The 17,346-nt window shown below is 60.5% G+C and overlaps 3 protein-coding genes across 6 annotated transcripts; all 3 read left to right on the forward strand.

Annotated features, from left to right (window-relative positions):
- Nucleotides 1–190: 190 nt before the first annotated feature.
- Nucleotides 191–8,721, forward strand: FAM193B (family with sequence similarity 193 member B). Of its 2 annotated transcripts, XM_052684994.1 has the most exons (11): nucleotides 191–484; nucleotides 2,021–2,260; nucleotides 2,915–3,137; nucleotides 3,467–3,676; nucleotides 4,125–4,539; nucleotides 5,529–5,724; nucleotides 6,039–6,275; nucleotides 6,827–7,841; nucleotides 8,041–8,116; nucleotides 8,226–8,323; nucleotides 8,619–8,721. In XM_052684994.1, the coding sequence occupies exons 1-10, from the start codon at nucleotides 191–193 to the stop codon at nucleotides 8,320–8,322; spliced, it is 3,003 nt and encodes a 1,000-aa protein (XP_052540954.1). In that variant the 3' UTR covers nucleotide 8,323; nucleotides 8,619–8,721. The 2 variants fall into 2 exon arrangements, with proteins under 2 accessions (XP_052540954.1, XP_052540955.1); XM_052684995.1 differs by lacking the exon at nucleotides 3,467–3,676.
- DDX41 (DEAD-box helicase 41) lies at nucleotides 8,240–15,009 on the forward strand. Of its 2 annotated transcripts, none has more exons than XM_052685075.1 (17): nucleotides 8,240–8,323; nucleotides 8,927–9,025; nucleotides 9,101–9,260; nucleotides 9,345–9,419; nucleotides 9,666–9,726; nucleotides 10,330–10,466; nucleotides 10,694–10,766; nucleotides 10,929–11,082; nucleotides 11,189–11,325; nucleotides 11,548–11,710; nucleotides 11,809–11,940; nucleotides 12,112–12,183; nucleotides 12,460–12,556; nucleotides 12,916–13,065; nucleotides 13,211–13,282; nucleotides 13,544–13,654; nucleotides 13,842–15,009. In XM_052685075.1, exons 2-17 carry the CDS (start codon nucleotides 8,960–8,962, stop codon nucleotides 13,976–13,978), a joined length of 1,797 nt encoding a protein of 598 aa, XP_052541035.1. In that variant the 5' UTR covers nucleotides 8,240–8,323; nucleotides 8,927–8,959; the 3' UTR covers nucleotides 13,979–15,009. The 2 variants fall into 2 exon arrangements, with proteins under 2 accessions (XP_052541035.1, XP_052541034.1); XM_052685074.1 differs by lacking the exon at nucleotides 8,240–8,323 and adding an exon at nucleotides 8,756–8,856.
- On the forward strand, nucleotides 14,437–17,275 carry DOK3 (docking protein 3). Of its 2 annotated transcripts, XM_052685087.1 has the most exons (6): nucleotides 14,437–14,743; nucleotides 15,383–15,408; nucleotides 15,731–16,021; nucleotides 16,107–16,194; nucleotides 16,279–16,451; nucleotides 16,531–17,275. In XM_052685087.1, the coding sequence occupies exons 1-6, from the start codon at nucleotides 14,437–14,439 to the stop codon at nucleotides 17,206–17,208; spliced, it is 1,563 nt and encodes a 520-aa protein (XP_052541047.1). In that variant the 3' UTR covers nucleotides 17,209–17,275. The 2 variants fall into 2 exon arrangements, with proteins under 2 accessions (XP_052541047.1, XP_052541048.1); XM_052685088.1 differs by lacking the exon at nucleotides 15,383–15,408 and having other exon boundaries at nucleotides 14,626–14,743.
- Nucleotides 17,276–17,346: the final 71 nt, after the last annotated feature.

Raw genomic sequence — 17,346 nt, forward strand, 5'->3', positions numbered from 1 at the left:
AGATGGATCAGCGGATCGGCAGCCTGCAGGTGGTGCAGAGCCGCGTGCCCGGCGCTGAGGATCGCCGCCGACCCCGGAGCTCCCACGCGTGGGCGCGGCGCAGGGACTCGGGGGAGCCTCCGCGCGCGGCCGCCGCGCCACCTCCGGCCGCCAGGGGGCGCCACAACGTGCGGCGCTGCCCGCTCGGAAGATGGCGGCGACGGCTTCGCCTCGCCGGGCCGCCCCCCAGGCAGGGGCCGGACGGGCCGCGCCGCCATATTGGCTGTTGTCCTGTCTGCGGCGGGCCGCGCTCGCCATGACTCGCAGGCGGAACAAGGTGGCGGTGGCCGGAGGCGCCGCGAACCGCCGAGAACGTCCGGGAGGGGCCGCCGGTCCTCCTCCCGCCCCTCCGCCGCCGCCTCCCCCGCCGCCGGAGCCGCCCGCCCCGCCCGAGGCGGTGGTAGCGGCGGGCGGCAGCGCGGAGCCGGGCAGAGCCGCCCCTCAGGTACCGGGACGACCGCGCGGCTCTGCGGGGCGGTTCCGAGGGGCGGCCGTTGGGTGCGGGGCCCGGGCTGGCAGGCAGGCGGGCCTCGCGTCGGGCCGTCCGGCTCCGCGCCGTCCCCAGGCGCACTCTCGGGTCGCGACGGGCGGGCAGGGCCGGGCCCCGTCCGCGTGGGGCGCGGGGACGGGAGCGGGCCGCGGGGCTCCGCGCTGCCGTGCCGAGTGGCTCCGTGCCGGGGCTCCCACCGGCGTGTGCGAGCGGGGGGCGCGGCCCTCATCCCGCGGCGACGAGGGAATTGCCGCGGCGGGGTCTGGGAGCCCGTCTGCCGCCGCCGCTCGCCTTGAGCCGCGGGAGATAGGGCGGCTCCGCCAGCCCCATGCCCGGCCCGCCCCGCGCTGCATCCCCGCTGCTCCGCTCGGGAGGAACCCCGTGTGCCCTCTGCAGGGCAGAGCCCCGCGCCGGGGGCTGCCGTCTCTCCCCTAAGCGCTACGGAGCGCTGCGAGGATGTGCTCCCAGACCCTGGCAGGGGATCCAGCCCCGCCGCAGGTGAGCGGAGCAGCGGCTGGGCGGGCTGCGGGGTGCTGCCCGGCACCCATCCCCGGAGCACGCTGCGGGGAGCCTGAGGCACAACCCCCCCCGTCTTCCGGGGCACGGCTCCCCCCCCGGGGCACAGCCTGCCGCTCTGCATGCTCTGGGTGTGCTGGGAAACGCCATCGCATGGAGCAGCAGCTGCACTTGCTCTTGCTGAAACATGGGATGGCCTAATAGCCCCCAGGCCGTGGCTGCCTCACTGGGCAGGGGAGCTGTGTGCCCCCCTGCACTCTCCTTGGCCTCTGACCTTTGCTTCACCTTGAGCCTAGGAGACACCATCTGTTTCATGGCAGCAGTTAAATGTGCGCTCATTGTTGTGGAGCCCACCGCAGTGGCAGACAATGGGGGCTCTCATGTCGTGCTGGGCTCGTCCTGGCTGCGGGGCCTCCGGTGAGCTGAGGGTTGGGCTCCGGTGCGTGCAGTGGCATTGGGCTGTGAGCCCTGGCCCTGCCGCTCTGTGCGGGGAGAGCACCACCCTAGTGCATCTCTGCCACCAGCTGCACAGAACAAAGAGGCGGGCGGGAGGACCTGGGATGTGTGAGCGCTGCCGTGGGGTTCTGCAGTGGATGAGCAGGGAGCGTTGTGGCTGAGGGCCCCCGTGTCAACCCTGCCTGGAGACATCTGTGGGTTGCGCTGTGCTCTAAGGGTCCTCTTGGTGCTGCTGTACCACAGGTGCACTGGGAGTTGCTGGTGGCCTCACGGGCTGTTGTGGTGCTGGCTGGTGGTTTAGCATAGCCTGGTTCTCCCAGGGGTCTGAAATTCCCACAGCTGGCACATCCTGGGCTGACAGCAGCTGGGCAACCCAAGGCTGCTCTGTTTTACTGGGAGAAGGTGCAGACCCACATACAGCCTGCAGTCAGCATCCTGAAGTCTTTCATGCACCTGCGCTGACCCGATGCCCTGCAGCAGGTCCTTCGGGTGACTTGTGGCCTGTGTGTCCCACTGCAGGTGCTGCCCACCGCCAACCAGTCCGTGCAGACGTGCTGCCTGCTCTGCCACCGCGAGCGCAAGGACTGGGGAGGCCCGTCCCACAATGGGCTGGTTTCTCCGGGTGAGAGGCTGCCACCAGACTTCGTGCCAACGCTCGTGCAGAACCTCCTGGGAGAAATGCCGCTGTGGATCTGCCAGAGCTGCCGGAAGAGTGTGGAGGAGGAAGAGCGGCGGGCAGTGCAGGAGCAGGCCCTGGCGGTACGCGGCCGGGGAGCAGTGGTTGGGAGGGCTGGGGCTCCCGGGAGCGTGGCCTTGCAGTGCTGATTGTCCTGTGGCGTGAGCTGGGTCTGCGGGCCCCTTGCTCGCTCCAACCTTAGCTCCTCGGGTGTTGCTCAGAAGGGGTAGGGGATGATGCAGAGGCTTGTCTGGCAGCCTGTGCGGTGTTGGAATTGCCTACCTGGCAGAGCTGGCAGCTCTGCTGCTTTGCCAGCCCTGCCACACTTTGCTTTGTGCTCCTCTTGCACTGGCCCTGTGGCAAGCTGCCCGCTGCCTGGCTCTGTGCTGCCACGCTGGGTCTTGCCAGAGCTGCAGTTGCCAAGGTGAAAGGGGCAGTGCATGGCAGGGCGGATCTTGCCCCTGTGCAGAGCTTGAGGGCAAAGCAGTGACTTCCTGTGTGCCTTTGTTTAACCCTGGCCCATGCTGAACACAACTGGAGCAGCACGTGGCCTTTGACATCCACCTGGCTGTTGGCTTGGGCTCTGGGAACCAGGCTGCCCATCTGCTGGATAGAGGCAGTGAGAGGAGCAGGGGCTTGGGGTCAGTGGAGAGGGTCTTGGCCCCAACATCCTGGGGCAAAGGTCTCCTGCCTCACCCCCACCCTGCTCCTACTTCACTCTGTGTTTTCCCTGCCAGGTCTCGTTATCCCATACATCCTGCAAGTCGCAGTCTTGTGGGGGTGGTTCCCACTCCTCTTCCTCTTCCACCTCCTCCTCTTCCTCCTCGTGCCACGGGAACTCAGGGGACTGGGACCCCAGCTCTTTCTTGTCTGCTCACAAGCTCTCGGGCCTCTGGAACTCGCAGCATACCAACGGGGCCACACAGGGCAGTCCCCTCGGGGCCCCCCCTGCTGCGTTAGGTGAGTTGAAGCCAGTCGTGGGGTCGAGCAGAGCTTTCTCACTGGTCTCTGGCTTAGGCTGTATCCTTACGAGCAACTTGACTGGTGGGCGGGGGCAGGCAGCAGAAGGCTTCTACTGCAGCAATGGCAAAGGGTATTGGGACATTGAAGCATTTTCTTGCTTTGCTGGGAGCGTTGCTCCAGCAGTGTCAGTATGCCACGCTGCAGGCAGGGTGGAGTGGGGTGGCTGCAGGCAGAAGTGCTGTGCTGAAGGCTGCAGTGCTTTTCCCACCGGAAATGGCCGTGAGACACTCAGCAGTAGCCAGGCCCTAGCTTTGCTTTCCTTGCAGGTGAAAAGCACTCCAGCCTGGCTCTCTCTTCAGAGTGCATCAGCCAGGCTCCTGCCATGGTGGCGGGGCTCAAGGCCTGTCCCTATGGCCATACAACCTCCCCCGCCACTGGCAGTGCTGCCCCAGGCTCGCCTCTGCCTACCTCACTTGACTTCTGCAAGACGCTGCCGAAGCAGTTCAAAAGCATGTGCCGGAGGGCCACCCCACCAGGTGCGTGTACCAGGGGTAGGGCTGGCCTCATCCTCCCGGCCCACTGCCTTCTCTGCCCCTGTGCCTTTCCCCGTGTTTTGCCCTTTTTGTCAGGGCACCTGTGGGGCAGATGAAGCTGCTGAGGCCCATTGCAAGCAGAGATGACTTTTGGCTTTTAACCTGAGTACCTGGGTGGGGAGGACAGGGTTTGTCACTGTAGAAGAAGCCCATGCAGATGTGCTGTCTGTTCTGCTTCCTCCGGAGCAACCCGATCCCCATGCATTGCCTTCCGGCTGAAGTTTGGTGCTACGGTACCTCTTGGTACTAGTAGAGACCTGGGGCAAAGGTCTTCTGCCTTTCTCTAGGCTGGCCTAAGCTTGAGATCAGGGACCCACGTGCGTTTGGGCTGCAGGATTATCTTTGAGTGTGGCCTTGTCACTTGACTGTCTCTGCTTCTGCCTGTCTGCAGGTGAAGCCTTCCACTCCTCAGAGCATCATCAGCACTCGGACCTCACTGCTCCTCCCAACAGTCCCACTGGGCTCCCCTCCCAGCCACCAGCGCTGGTTCCCTCCAAGCAGATGCCTGCCCACCCAGGACCCTTCGGCTCCCCTCCACACGTCCCGCTGGGCACCACCCCGCAGGCTGCACTCTTCCCTGCACCCAGCGTACAGGCAGCAGCCCCGAAGCCAGCATCAGAGTCCCCTTCCAGCGGCGCAGTCTCGCACAGCCCAGGGTCGTGTAAGAGCCCTCACCTGCCCCCCGCCAATGTGCCGCTGCTGAAGATGCCACCTCCTCTTTCGGGCTGCACTCATCCCTGCAATGGGCACTGCAGTACTTCGCTCATCCCTCCGCCTGCCTCCCACCAACTGCCCGGCACAAACAGGTGAGTGGATGAGCCCTGCATGTTTCCAGCCTCTCCTCACTGGGTGATACCACCCCTGCCAAGGATGCAATTTCCCCTGTGGAGGGATTGACTACTGTGGAATGGTGGTGCAGAGAGCCTGTGTTTATGGGCCAGTTCTGCTGTTGTAGACCCCTGGTCTTTAAGGGTTAAGCTGTTTTTCTCCCTACATGTCTTCTCTGTGCGGTTGTCCTTTAGTACTGTGGTGCAGAAGAGACTGCTTGCTTGCTTACTGCTCCTCCAGCTAAAAGACCCAAAGAAACCGCCTGGTCAACCTGCTGTTGGCCAACAGGACCCATGTCAGTGAGACCCATCGAGCAGCTGAGGCACTGGGCAATGGTTTTCAAGAAGATGAAGCCTGTGGACTGGTGGTTCTGCTCGCCTGCTCCCCTGGCCCTCTTTGGGCTACCTGTGCCTTGGAAGAGAGCATGCTGAGTCGAGGGTGTTGGTTCCTCTCTGCTGATTAGCCCTCTCTGCTGATTAGCTCTCCCTGCGGAGGGCCAGACGAGTCTCGAGCTGGAGCTAGAGGAATGGTGCTGTGGGCCGTGCCCTGGCTGCCCTGTCCCTGAACTGGGTGGTCTGTGCCTGTGGGAGTCGGGCCTGCCTGCACGTGGGGATGTCTGGCAGCTGCATGCAGTTCCAGTGTTTCTCACCTGTGCTACCTGCCACCCCCAGTGAGTACCGCTCCCTGCCCTGGGATCAGCTCGTGGCCTTGCAGGGGACACTGCTTGCTGGAACTCTGGTGGGCCAGCCTTCTGCCTGTTAGAAGTGCTGGGGGGTGAAGAGTTAGGAATACCTTCTGTCACGGGCTCCTACAGCACTGCAGAAAGAGGGTGCAGGGGGCTGGGGTTTGTCTGCCCTGCAAATCCTTTTGCTCTGGCACAGAGTGCCTCGTGAAGGGTGTTCTTATACACCTAGTGGGATGATTTTGAGCTCCTTTGCTTGCACTCACTTCTCACCATTCTCCTCAGGGACCCGTCTTGCAAAGGACACAAGTTCCCGAATGGTACCAGCTGCCATCCGCCGCAGCCGTGTGAGGCAGATGAGGGTCTTGGGGAGGATGAGGACAGCAGCTCAGAGCGCAGTTCCTGCACCTCCTCTTCCACCAACCAGAAAGATGGGAAGTTCTGTGACTGCTGCTACTGTGAGTTCTTCGGCCACAACGCGGTGAGTGAGACCACTCTGCAGTCACCTGTGGTCTTTGTGTTCTGCTCTGTGGTGTAACGTTGGTGTGTGGAGAGCATGCAGGTGGGAAGGTGTGGCCACAGCTTTTCTCTGCCATTATGTGTACCCTGTTGGATCAGGGTGCTTCAGGCCTCTAATCGTCTTTGTGGCTGTGTTGGAAAGGAGTTCAGTAAAGGTTGTGCTGGGGACAGGAGTGGCTGGGGAGAGCGATGGGTGGCTAGTGTGGAAGCTGGGGCTGCCTGCGTGTCACACTGGTTCTGGTGCCTGCCAAGCTTGACAGCTCTCACCTCCCACAGCCACCAGCCGCTCCCACAAGCCGCAACTACGCTGAGATTCGGGAGAAGCTGCGCTCGCGCCTCACCAAAAGGAAAGAGGAGTTGCCTCAAAAACTAGGGCACAACAACAGCTCAGGAGAGCCTGCTGTGGACCACCGCAATGTGGATGAGCTGCTGGACTACATCAACAGCACAGAGCCCAAGCCCTTGAACAGTGCCAAGGCAGCCAAGCGGGCACGGCACAAGCAGAAGAAGAAGGTGAGGCTGGGCAGAGGGAAGTGCTGCTCTGTCCTGCCTAGCTAAGCAAGGCGGGAGAAGTGGGCAAGAGGGAGGCCTGTCCTACTCCTTTAAGAAGGTCAGGGCAAGACTGCTGCTGGTGAGGCTTTGCATTCTCTCACTTCGTTCCATTTGGTTTCTTGAGCTCTGTGCCCTTTGCTGCCCTTCTCCTGACTTAGCGTCAGTGTCTAGTTCTTTGGGGACTTCCCTGCATCTCTACCTAAAGCATTTGGGGGGGAGGCTAAGCTGCTCTGTTGTGTGTTGTAGTTCTGACAAGCAGTCTCTGTAGTGGAAAACTGTGCTATGAAGGCTTGTGCTGTTCACTGGTGCCTCGTGCCGAGAGTGGTGTCCTCTGTGCAGCACGGTTGCTTTTGTGGTGCTTGCAGGGGATGTATGACAGTTCAGCAGTTTGGGGATAGTGGAAGGCTTGGGAAAGCCATGCTGAACACTGGCTGCTGGTTTGCTGCCTGGCTAGGCTGGTGTGTGGCTTGCACACATCTTCCTGGCCCATCTGATCTTCACTTGTGTTGCAGGAGGAGAAAGCCCAGCTGGAGGCAGAGGCCCAGAAGCGTGCAGAGCGTGCCCCTGCAAACAGCCAGAGCAGGGAGCCAGCCGAGGAGAAGCTGCTGGAGTGGCCGGAGCTGGAGCTGGAGCGTGTGAACAGCTTCCTCAGCAGCCGGCTGCAGGAGATCAAGAACACCATCAAGGATTCCATCCGGGCCAGTTTCAGTGTCTATGATCTCAACCTAGATGTGAATGACTTCCCCAAGAAGGCAGCTGTCTTGGAGCAGAAGAACCTGATCTCCCACCTCAATGGCTCCTCTGACCTGCAGGACATAGACCTGGCCCTCGCCCCACTCAGCCTGGGCCCCACCAAGAGCCACACACTGCTGCGGGGTGAGCTGGGCCCTCGATGGGGTGATGGGCCAGGGGAGCTGCCGCTGGCCCCGACGGCCACCGAGAACGGCGTGGTGAAGCGCCTCAGCGCCGTGCCCAGCCTGTCCCGCATGATCTGGGTGCAGTCCAAGGCTGCGGACTCTGCTGTGGACTGTGGTGGGCAGAGCCCAGAGCCCAAGGAGGGACTGCAGCCCAAGGAGCCAGAGCCATCAGAGCAGGTGCTGGCAGGGGGTCGGCAGCGAAAGAACAAGCGGCAGAGCGGGCAGGTGAAGAAAGGGGACGGTGCTGTGGTGCTCAGTGGCCAAGCCAGGCTGGAGAACTCTGGTGTGAAGGGGCAGGTGCTGGGAACCAAGCACCCTTCGAAGCCCAGCACTGCAGAGCCACAGCGGGTGGGTGGCTGCACTGAGGTGGAGAGTGGCAAGGGGCAACCCTGGGGCTGCGGCACTGCCAGACCGGAGAAGGAGAGAAGCAGCGATTGGAAAGGTCGGAGGGGAGAGGGCAAAGCTGAGCTGCCAGATCTGGTGCAGCTGCCCACTCCAGCAACTGGGGACCGGCAGCTGCCTCCCCTTGCTACCCTGGGGGGATCCCCCCAGCCCAAGGGCAAGAGCAGGAAGAACCGCAACAAGGTGGAGAAATCCAATACCTCTATCGGTGAGTGCCTGCAGCTCTGCCCTGCCGTGCTCTTGCTGCTGTGGCCCCTTCCCCAGCCCTTGCCCTGCCTGCTACCAGGTTCCTTCCTGTCCTGCCCTGGTGTGTGTGTGGGGGTCCCATCCCTGGCACTGTCCTGCTGGGAACAGCTGGGTTTTAGGGGTGTTGCTGTTTTGTGGTGACCTTGTGCTCTGCTTGCCAGATGACGTGTTCCTACCCAAGGACTTAGATAGTGTAGAGATGGATGAAACTGACCGGGAAGTGGAGTATTTCAAGAGGTGAGGCAGCATCTCCTGGCAGGGTGTATGTGAGGTCACCCTGCCTGGGGTTGGGTCTGAGGTTCTGGGGGCTCTGTCGCTCACTGGGGCTCCGTTCTCTCCCGGCCAGGTTCTGTCTGGACTCTGCCAAGCAGACGCGGCAGAAGGTGGCCGTGAACTGGACCAACTTCACCTTGAAGAAAACCACTTCCAGCGCAGCGCAGTGAGGTGCGGGGCCGCCCCCCCCTCCCCACCCTCGGCCGCTCCGCTCTCCTCACTGTGCCCCGTCACTCCCTCCCGGGGGCCCCCGGCTCTCCTCTATGGGGTCCTCCGTTACGGGGACCCCGGTGCTCTCCTGCCCCGCGGGGCCCCCGGGGCTCCCCCCACCTCCTCCTCCCCACCGCGGGGTCACCCCGCCCCAACCGTCCCCTCGCCCTCTCCGCCCGGCTCCCTGCGCCGCGGGGGAAGGCCTGTGCTGGACCCAATAAAGAACTTTTTAATTTTTTATTTTATTTAACCCCAGCCTCTGCTGCTTTGTTTCGCGCCCCGCGGGCGGGGCGTGCTGTGCTGTACGCATTCCGCGGAAGTTTGGTCTCTGAGGGGATCCGTAGGGCCAATTCTCCCGCGCGGGAGGAGGTGATGCCGTGTTGCTAGGCGACAGTACGCTCGTTTTACGTCACTTCCGGCGCGTCCGTTTTACATCCGGGGCAGCGAGGCGACTGGGTGGTGGCGACGCCATGGAGCCGGGCGCGGAGCGGAAGGTGAAGCCCAGGCCGCTAACGGCGAACCCCGGCTCCGCGCCCGCTCTGCTCACCCTACGTCTCCCCACAGAGGCAGCGCGAAGAGGCGGCCGACGGATCCGATATGTCGGGAGAGGACGACGAGGACTACGTGCCATACGTGCCGGTGAAGCAGCGCAAGCAGCAGATGGTAACGGCGTAACGGGGCTCTGGGGGTTGGGCTCCGTACCGGTGCGGCGTCTCTCAGCCCGCGGTTCTCCTCCAGCTGCAGAAGCTGCTGCAGATGCGGCGGAAGGTGGTGTCGGAGGAGGAGCAGCGGGACAGCGGCAGCGAGCAGCGCGGGGATGAGGATGACATCCCCCTGGGGCCGCAGTCCAACATCAGCCTCCTGGACCAGCACCAGCACCTCAAGGAGAAGGCAGAAGGTGGGGATGGTGTGGGGCCGGTGTGGGGAGGGGCTCTGCTGGGAGCTGTGGGCGCTCTCTCACTTTTTTCCTACTTCTCTCCAGCCCGGAAAGAGTCAGCCAAGGAGAAGCAGCTGAAGGAGGAGGAAAAGATCCTGGAGAGTGTGGCAGAGGGCCGAGGTGAGCGCTGTCATCCCTGTGTCCTGTAGAGCTGTTGGACAGTAGTACAGCCTAGGACTGGAGAAGGAAATCACAGTGAAAATCCTCAGTTAACAGCCAGCTGCCTGACTTTGCTGGGACTGTGCAGTTGCAGGCCCCAGGCTCCAACAGGCTGTCCCAGAGGTGCTGCCTGGATCACCTTGCTCTGCTGTCTGTGGGCATGGAGACTGAGAGATCTCACTAATCTTATTGGCTTTGTTTTTGCAGCATTGATGTCAGTGAAGGAGATGGCAAAGGGCATTACATATGATGATCCAATTAAAACCAGGTGTGTTTTGCAACGTGGGGGTTGTTTTTCTCAAAATATCACTTCCTTACAGCTGGCAACAGCTGGAGGCCATACAGACTGGTAGGAAAAGAACTCCTCTGTGGTCTGAGTTATACTTGCTTGGCTTCCTTACTTACTACTCTTTGACTACTTACTACTCTTTGTAAATTGAAAGACTGATGAGTCAGTTTGGATGTTATTTCCCATGCAATGAGATTTATGTATGCATTTATGTAAAATTTAAAGGCTTGAGCTGAGTCTTCAGACCTTGAGGGAGACAAAGAGAATGAGAGAGGGAGAGCCCAGGAAGTTCAAGACAGTATTATGGAAATAATGAAAATGAGTCTAAATGATGTTGGCGTGTTTTACCCATTATCCAGGGGCTGCTGTTATCTGTTGCTTTGAGGCTCCTTACTTGGACTCTGGGGAGATGTTGTTGTGTACGACTGGTTTGGGTGTCCTCATTGCTCATGAAGCCCCTTGAGGTCACCTGTTTTCCTTTGCGGGATTTCAGAGCGCGTCAGGGAGTTCTTGTCATCCTTTGTTGGGTCAGCTGGCTCTCCCTAGCACAGTCTGCACTCTGAACTTCTGTTGCTTTCTCAGCTGGAGAGCACCTCGTTACATCCTGGCCATGTCAGAGGCTCGGCACGATCGCGTGCGCAAGAAGTACCACATCCTTGTGGAGGGAGAAGGCATCCCACCTCCCATCAAGAGCTTCAAGGAGATGAAGTTTCCAGCAGGTGGGATTGGGAGCAGCTTTTTCTGGGGAGACTCGTGTCCAGCAGTGAGCGAAGCTGTTGCATCCTTAATGTTCTGTTAGCAGGGTCCCAGCTTAAATCCCCACAACAGGGATTGTATCAGCTGGCTGCTGACCCGAGGGTCATTCCTCACTGATCAGAGGGCTGTGGCTGAAAAATGAGTTGGAGGGAAAGCAGGTTGTGAATATGTGTCTTATGTTTTCTAACAGCTATCCTGAGGGGCTTGAAGAAAAAAGGAATCCAGCAGCCAACACCCATACAGATTCAAGGCATCCCTACAATGTGAGTGCTTTGTGTCCCAGGTTAGGCAGTGTTTTGCTGCTTCCAGCCCACCCAGCAGCACCAACTGCTTGCTCCCCTCTAGCCCTGTTCATCCTGCTCAGATCTGGAGCTCTGAGCCCTCCTGTACTGCTCCTGCTCACCATTGGCCTGTTTCTCTGATAGCCTCTCAGGAAGGGATATGATTGGCATTGCCTTCACTGGCTCTGGGAAGACTCTGGTGTTCACCCTTCCAGTTATCATGTTCTGCCTGGAGCAAGAGAAGAGATTGCCATTCTCTAAGCGAGAGGGACCCTATGGACTCATCATCTGTCCCTCTGTGAGTTCTTGGGGCACAGTGGAACATGGGAGAAAGCTCTCTGATGTTCAGTGACGGTTTCAGGTGCTCCCTGTGTGGGGAATTAAGGTGTTTTTTTTCTCTGCAGCGAGAGCTGGCCCGGCAGACCCATGGCATCATTGAGTACTACTGTCGCCTGCTGCAGGAGGACAGCCTGCCCCCGCTGCGCTGTGCCCTCTGCATTGGGGGAATGTCTGTTAAGGAGCAGATGGAGACGATCAAACAGTAAGACCTTGTGGGGAGGGTCCTGTGGGGCTGAAGCTGGGCTCTTTTTATTTCTAGCAGGGGACCGAGGGGTGGCGTACTGGCTGGATGGCTCTGGGAGGTGTAGGGGTGAAGGCGATGTGCCAGCTGGGTGTTATCAGCACAAGCTCTGTAAGCCCTTCTGTATACGTTTCTGCACGGGAAGAAAACTGGGTGCCCGACTGTGCCTTTCTCATCACACAGCGGTGTGCACATGATGGTGGCAACCCCTGGCCGCCTCATGGACCTGCTGCAGAAGAAGATGGTGAGCCTGGACATCTGCCGCTACTTGGCCTTGGATGAGGCTGACAGGATGATTGATATGGGCTTCGAGGGAGACATCCGCACCATCTTCTCCTACTTCAAGGTATGGGGCTGAGAAGATGTGAGCACTGTTAAGCTCAGTCCCTGCACCCACCTTTGGATGAGCGCTAAATCCTTGCCTGTGCTTTGCTCCCTGTGCAGGGCCAGCGGCAGACCCTTCTTTTCAGTGCAACAATGCCTAAAAAGATCCAGAACTTTGCTAAGAGTGCCTTGGTGAAGCCTATCACCATTAACGTTGGGCGAGCAGGTGCTGCCAGCCTGGATGTTGTGCAGGTGAGGTACTTGGGAGCTCCCCCACACTATGGGGGAGGCCTCCATAGTTTGTGAGAGCAGCCAGTGCCTCCCCCACAAGGTGCTTGGTCCTCCTTCTCAGCAGGTCGTGGCATACCATGCAGTGCTGGTTTCTCTGCTGTCTGCTTGAACCTTCTCTGTGCTTCTTCCTAGGAAGTGGAGTATGTGAAAGAAGAGGCCAAGATGGTGTATCTCCTTGAGTGCCTGCAAAAGACCCCACCGCCTGTGAGTAAATATGCTTTAGCTGCTCCTGCAGTACATCTGGGGGCAGCACTGCAGCTCTGTAGCACAGCTGTAGAGATGGCAGTGAGGATGCAGCTGCCGGGCTCTGCTCTGTACTGGGGTTGGTGAAGGAAGGAGCTGTGTTCTGTGTGTGTACAAGTCCTGGGCACAGAACTGTTGTGGCCTCTGTTCAGCAAGAGGAAGTGGGTTTCTCTGGGGATTGTGCTCTTCGTCAGCACACAAAAAAGCCACTCTTACATGATATGTGTGTCGTGGCAGGTGCTGATCTTTGCGGAGAAGAAGGCAGATGTTGATGCGATCCACGAGTATCTTCTTCTCAAGGGTGTGGAAGCTGTGGCCATCCATGGAGGCAAAGGTCTGTGAGGGTGCTGTGGAGGTGTGGTCCTGTCTGATCCCACTCCTTCCTGGCGTGTGAGCATGGGAGGTCCCAGCACGTAGCTGTTTGTCACTGCGTGAGGATGGACTGGGGCAGTGTCAGGACCTCTGGTAGGGAGTGCAGCTTTACTTACTATCATAGCAGATGTAAGCACCATACAGCTAGCTCCCTGCGGGACCTGCGAGTCCCTCTGCTGCTTCATCTGGGAAAGGACGTGTAGGTTTTCACACAGGAGAGACTTAGACTTTGTAATGCTCAGCTTTAAGGCTGCAGTGGTTGCTGCAAGAGGTAGGACTGGGAGCTCTGACCTACTCATCTTCTGTGCTGGATGTTTACAGATCAGGAGGAGCGGACAAAAGCCATTGAGGCCTTCCGAGATGGGAAGAAGGATGTTCTGGTTGCCACTGATGTCGCTTCTAAGGGCCTGGACTTCCCTGCCATCCAGCACGTCATCAACTATGACATGCCTGAGGAGATTGAGAACTACGGTGGGGAACGGGGCCAGCAGAGGCACTGAGGGAGAGTAGCTGGGTGGCCACAGGCCAGGAGGGCTGTGCACCCATCGTGGTGGTCAGTGGGACAGGGGTGCCATGTTGCATTTGTCCTGGCCTCATCCTGTCTGTTTCTTTGCAGTTCACCGTATTGGGCGTACAGGTCGCTCAGGCAACACTGGTATTGCCACCACCTTCATCAATAAAGCCTGTGGTGAGAAACTGCGTGGGATGGGGGGAGCCTGCGGGGTGAGCTGCACTGTGTGATGCAGCTGGACAAAGAGCTGCTGCTGCTTGGGTGTGGGTGGTGTTCCCCTGCAAGCAGGGGAAAGTGGTTACGGTTCACAGAGAGGTGGTGGTGACATGGGGCATTGTCACCACTTGGGTGCTGGCCTCAGGGCCCTGCACATCATTCTTTGCACTCTTGTGTTGGGCTTCTGCTAGGACTGTATCTGATCTGTGTCTCTGCCCCCAGATGAGTCGGTGCTCATGGACTTGAAGGCTCTGCTCCTGGAGGCGAAGCAGAAGGTGCCCCCTGTGCTCCAGGTGCTGCACTGTGGGGATGAGACCATGCTGGACATTGGAGGTGAGGAACCCTGTGCTGGGATGGAGAACTTCTGTGGGACTCTTAGAGTGACACGGGCTGCAGACAGGGTCCCAGCTCCCGTCGCTTCAGGCTCATGGAGTGGCTCCTGTCTCCCTGCCTGCTGGGTGCCTGCTTTGTCACCTGGCCTGGCACACAGCTCAGCCTGATCTCCTTCTTCCCATTGCAGGTGAGCGGGGCTGTGCCTTCTGTGGTGGCCTGGGCCATCGCATCACTGACTGTCCTAAGCTGGAGGCGATGCAGACCAAGCAAGTCAGCAACATTGGCCGCAAGGACTACCTAGCTCACAGCTCTATGGACTTCTAGCCTGGGGACTGTGCTGTTCAGTGCTCCCCTGCGCAGGCCAGGAGAGGAGGTTGGCTGCTTCTCTTTGACCTGGGGTTCACATTCTAAAACCCAGACCGACCTTGTACCACAAGACTCTCCTGTACTTCTGTGACCTGTTTTTTTGGGGACTGTCAACTGCTCAGCCTTCCTGAGCTCCTGCCCTAGATGGAAATGCGTGGAGCTGTGCTGCAGCAGCCCGATACCTCACAGCAGTGTGACACTGACGTGCTGAGCAGGCAGGGCGTGGTGGGGGAAACTCTAGGTGGGACGACTGGTTTGTGGCTGGTGGGCTGCTGCCCATGCCTAAGGACTTCTATCCAGCCCCTCCAAAGCCTCACAGTCTCCTTCCTCTCACCTTGATCTGTTCATCCTAGCTGTTCCTGTTAACACCAGCGGTGCTCTGGTGCAGCCAGGGCTAAGCCAAGCACGCCGTGCTTATGTCAGGTTGTCCCCTGAGAGCTGCCTGTACTCTCACAGTATGCGTTCTGCCCCGCTGCAAGGGGTGGGCGGATGGACACCTCCTGTGGCCCAGCCTTTGCCTGTCATCCCACACACCAAAAAGGGGAAGTGTCAGAGAGAAGGAAGTCTGCCCTATGCAGTTGCTTTGGCTGAAGCAGTCACATTTCTGTGCTGCCAGCGGCCCAAGCCCCAGAGCCCTGTGTTGGCTGCTGGGGCAGTGCTGGGCCCATGGAGAGACCAGTGAAGGATGGCATCCTCTACGTCCAGCACTGCAGATTTGGAAAGGTAAAGGGCAGAGGGGGGATTTGTGGCTGGATATAGGGTTTGTACTGCTGGCATGCTGCTTGGTCTGGGCCTGAGCCCCCCACCATCTGGGAAGGGAGTGAGCAGAGCTGGACCCCTTTAGGCTCCAGCTGTAGTGGTGGTGCTCTCCCACTGCTGAGGGATCCATCTGTGCGTGCACAAGCTTGTGCTCACCCCTAAGGGCTGTGACCTTGCCTGGTCATTGCGTGGCGTGCAATGAAACAATAAAGGTGTGTTACTGAGGCACAGCTCCGTGTGCGTGCGAGTGGGGGAACAGGAGGATTGCTGGGTTGAACCTGGTCCTGGGGCAGTGCCGTGGGAGAAGCGATGGCTTTGTGTGCTTGGATCTGTGGGGACATCATGGGTGACATCATGGCAGCCCCTGGAGCTGCGTGTTCACAGACTGCCTCCTGCTAGCCTTCTCACGGCGCAGAGTGCTCTGTGCTCACTGTGTGTGCGGGGTACACAGAGTGTGCTAACAGCTCTGCTCCCACCTCGGGACTCCATGAGAGCCAAGTCCTAGAGCTGAAGCGCGCAGCCCCCACGTGCATGGGGCTGATGCTCGGCCATGTGGGAGGTCGATGGGTATTTTGGGTGCTCTGCCACACATCTGTTTTCCAGGGCGGAGGCTCTGCTGTGCACTTGAGGTAAGTGGGGGCTTGCAGCCCCTCCATCTCGTGATGGGCTGGGAAGGGACGGGTGCTGCAGAGCCTCCCCTGGGAGGAAGTAGGCTGCAAGCTGCAGGGCCTGGCTGTGTGCAGCAGATGCGAGCTGCCAGCAGGAGCACGGCAGCTCAAAATGGCTTTCATTTGCATGGCGGTCCAGCATCGGAACAGATTCTGTGCCCTGTTGCAGTGCGCATCCTCATAGGCAGAGACCCCTGCGTGCCCATTCCTAAGCCACATGGACGTGGCAGACAGCTCCCTGCTGTCACTTTTTCCCCGTATCCACACCCTGCCTCCATTCCAGCGGACCTGGAGGAAGATGCGAGCACAGCTCTTTGCTGCCAGCCCCTTTGGTGTGGCCCGCATGGAGAAGTTTGATGCACGGGATGAGGGCACAGTGCCTGATGCCTCCCTGTGGCGCTGCGCCCGCCGTGTCATCCGCCTGTCTGACTGTGTCTCCGTTGGCCCCATGGGCACTGAGAGCTGCCCCAAAGCCACTGCCGCCTTCTACCTCACCACCACGGAGAAGAACTATGTGCTGGCAGCTGAGCATCGGGATGAGTGGATCGAGCAGCTCTGCCAGCTGGCCTTTCAGGTACGCCCAGCATCTTCCCGCTGCTTCAGGCAAGGAGAATGAGGGTGCTGGGGGGGGGGGCCGCATTCACCTCCCTCTGTTCCAGGTCAAAAAGGAAGCAGCACAGAGTAGCGGCACCGGGCTGCAGCCCATCCCTATGGAGGAGAACTGCCTCTACTCCTCGTGGCAGGATCGTACGTGCTGCAGTGTGGCTGGGGGTGGGGGAGAGGGCTTTCCCCTGGCTGTGCAGCAGGACTGACCTCACTCTGCTTCCACAGTGACAGAGTTCCCAGTGCTGGTGCTGAGGACGGAGGCAGCCGCCCGCTGCGAGCTGCACGGGCACTACGTGCTGGCAGCCCTGCCCCAGAGCTTGACGCTGAAGGATGCGCAGTCCCAGCAGCCCCTGCTCACCTGGCCCTACCCGTTCCTCCGCAAATTCGGCCAAGATCAGGTAGGTGCACCCTCCCCGGGGGCCTCCACCTGCAGGAGTAGCAGGTGCCAGCCCCTCACCCTGCCCTCTGTCCCAGCAGAACATCTTCTCCTTTGAAGCCGGCCGCCGCAGCGACTCGGGCGAGGGCACCTTCACCTTCAGCACCCCGCGAGCCCCAGAGCTGTGCCGGGCCGTGGCCGCCGCCATCGCCTGTCAGCAGCAGGGCCGGGAGAGCCCCCAGCTGGCAGCCCAAGGTCTTGGTACCCAACCCTGGGGGCCAGAGGCTGAAGACCCCCAGCACAGCCCGATGCTGGGCCGGCCGCAGCCAGGCTCACACTCGGCCTCGCATCCCTCGCCCAACCTTCTCCGCTTCCCCACCGTGGAGCCGGAGGCTGCTGGCCCTATATTGTACGCCTCCATCGCTCGCGGCCAGCAGCCCCACTTCGGGCCGTGCCCGGCCAAGCCGCTCTCCGAGCATCTCTATGAGAACATCTTCACGGCCCAGCCTCGGCCTCGGGCGGAGGAAGAGCAGGACGAGGAGGAGGAGGAAGGGCGCTGGGAGCTGGGCTGTCGCCAGGCCCCCGAGGGCCACAGCAGCGAGGCCGCCGCCCCCTACCCCGCCAGCAGCGCCCCGCAGCCCCACAGGCAGCGCTGGGGGCCGGGAGGAAGCAGAGGCGATGCGGAGGAACACTCCAGGCCTAAGGCTCAGCGCACCCTGCGGGCCAAACTGGTGCGGCTGCTGAGTCGGGACGGCCCCGGCGCGCGGGACTGGCCGTGAGCGGGAATAAAGGCCGTGCACCGCCCGACCCCGGGGCCGCGGCCGGCCGCCAGGGGGCGCCGTAACACCCTCCGTCATTGGTGTAACCGAGCGGCGGCTCCGCCCCGCCCCGCTCCTGTATAAGCTCGCGCCGGTCGG

The sequence above is a fragment of the Tympanuchus pallidicinctus genome, unplaced genomic scaffold (genome assembly GCF_026119805.1).
Source record: "Tympanuchus pallidicinctus isolate F22 unplaced genomic scaffold, pur_lepc_1.0 scaffold21, whole genome shotgun sequence".
Taxonomy (NCBI): Eukaryota; Metazoa; Chordata; class Aves; order Galliformes; family Phasianidae; genus Tympanuchus; species Tympanuchus pallidicinctus.

Bases quoted from the DNA above. Each gene is read 5' to 3' on its own strand.
- FAM193B (XM_052684994.1), top strand. From the start codon at position 191: ATGGCGGCGACGGCTTCGCCTCGCCGGGCCGCCCCCCAGGCAGGGGCC. The intron at 4,540-5,528 runs GTGAGTGGATGA...CATTCTCCTCAG, and splicing joins CAACTGCCCGGCACAAACAG to GGACCCGTCTTGCAAAGGAC. The intron at 6,276-6,826 runs GTGAGGCTGGGC...CTTGTGTTGCAG, and splicing joins GGCACAAGCAGAAGAAGAAG to GAGGAGAAAGCCCAGCTGGA.
- DDX41 (XM_052685074.1), top strand. From the start codon at position 8,833: ATGGAGCCGGGCGCGGAGCGGAAG. The intron at 13,066-13,210 runs GTGGGGAACGGG...GTTTCTTTGCAG, and splicing joins TGAGGAGATTGAGAACTACG to TTCACCGTATTGGGCGTACA. The intron at 13,283-13,543 runs GTGAGAAACTGC...CTCTGCCCCCAG, and splicing joins CTTCATCAATAAAGCCTGTG to ATGAGTCGGTGCTCATGGAC.
- DOK3 (XM_052685087.1), top strand. From the start codon at position 14,437: ATGTCAGGTTGTCCCCTGAGAGCTGCCTGTACTCTCACAGTATGCGTT. The intron at 16,195-16,278 runs GTACGTGCTGCA...CTGCTTCCACAG, and splicing joins CTACTCCTCGTGGCAGGATC to TGACAGAGTTCCCAGTGCTG. The intron at 16,452-16,530 runs GTAGGTGCACCC...CTGTCCCAGCAG, and splicing joins GCAAATTCGGCCAAGATCAG to AACATCTTCTCCTTTGAAGC.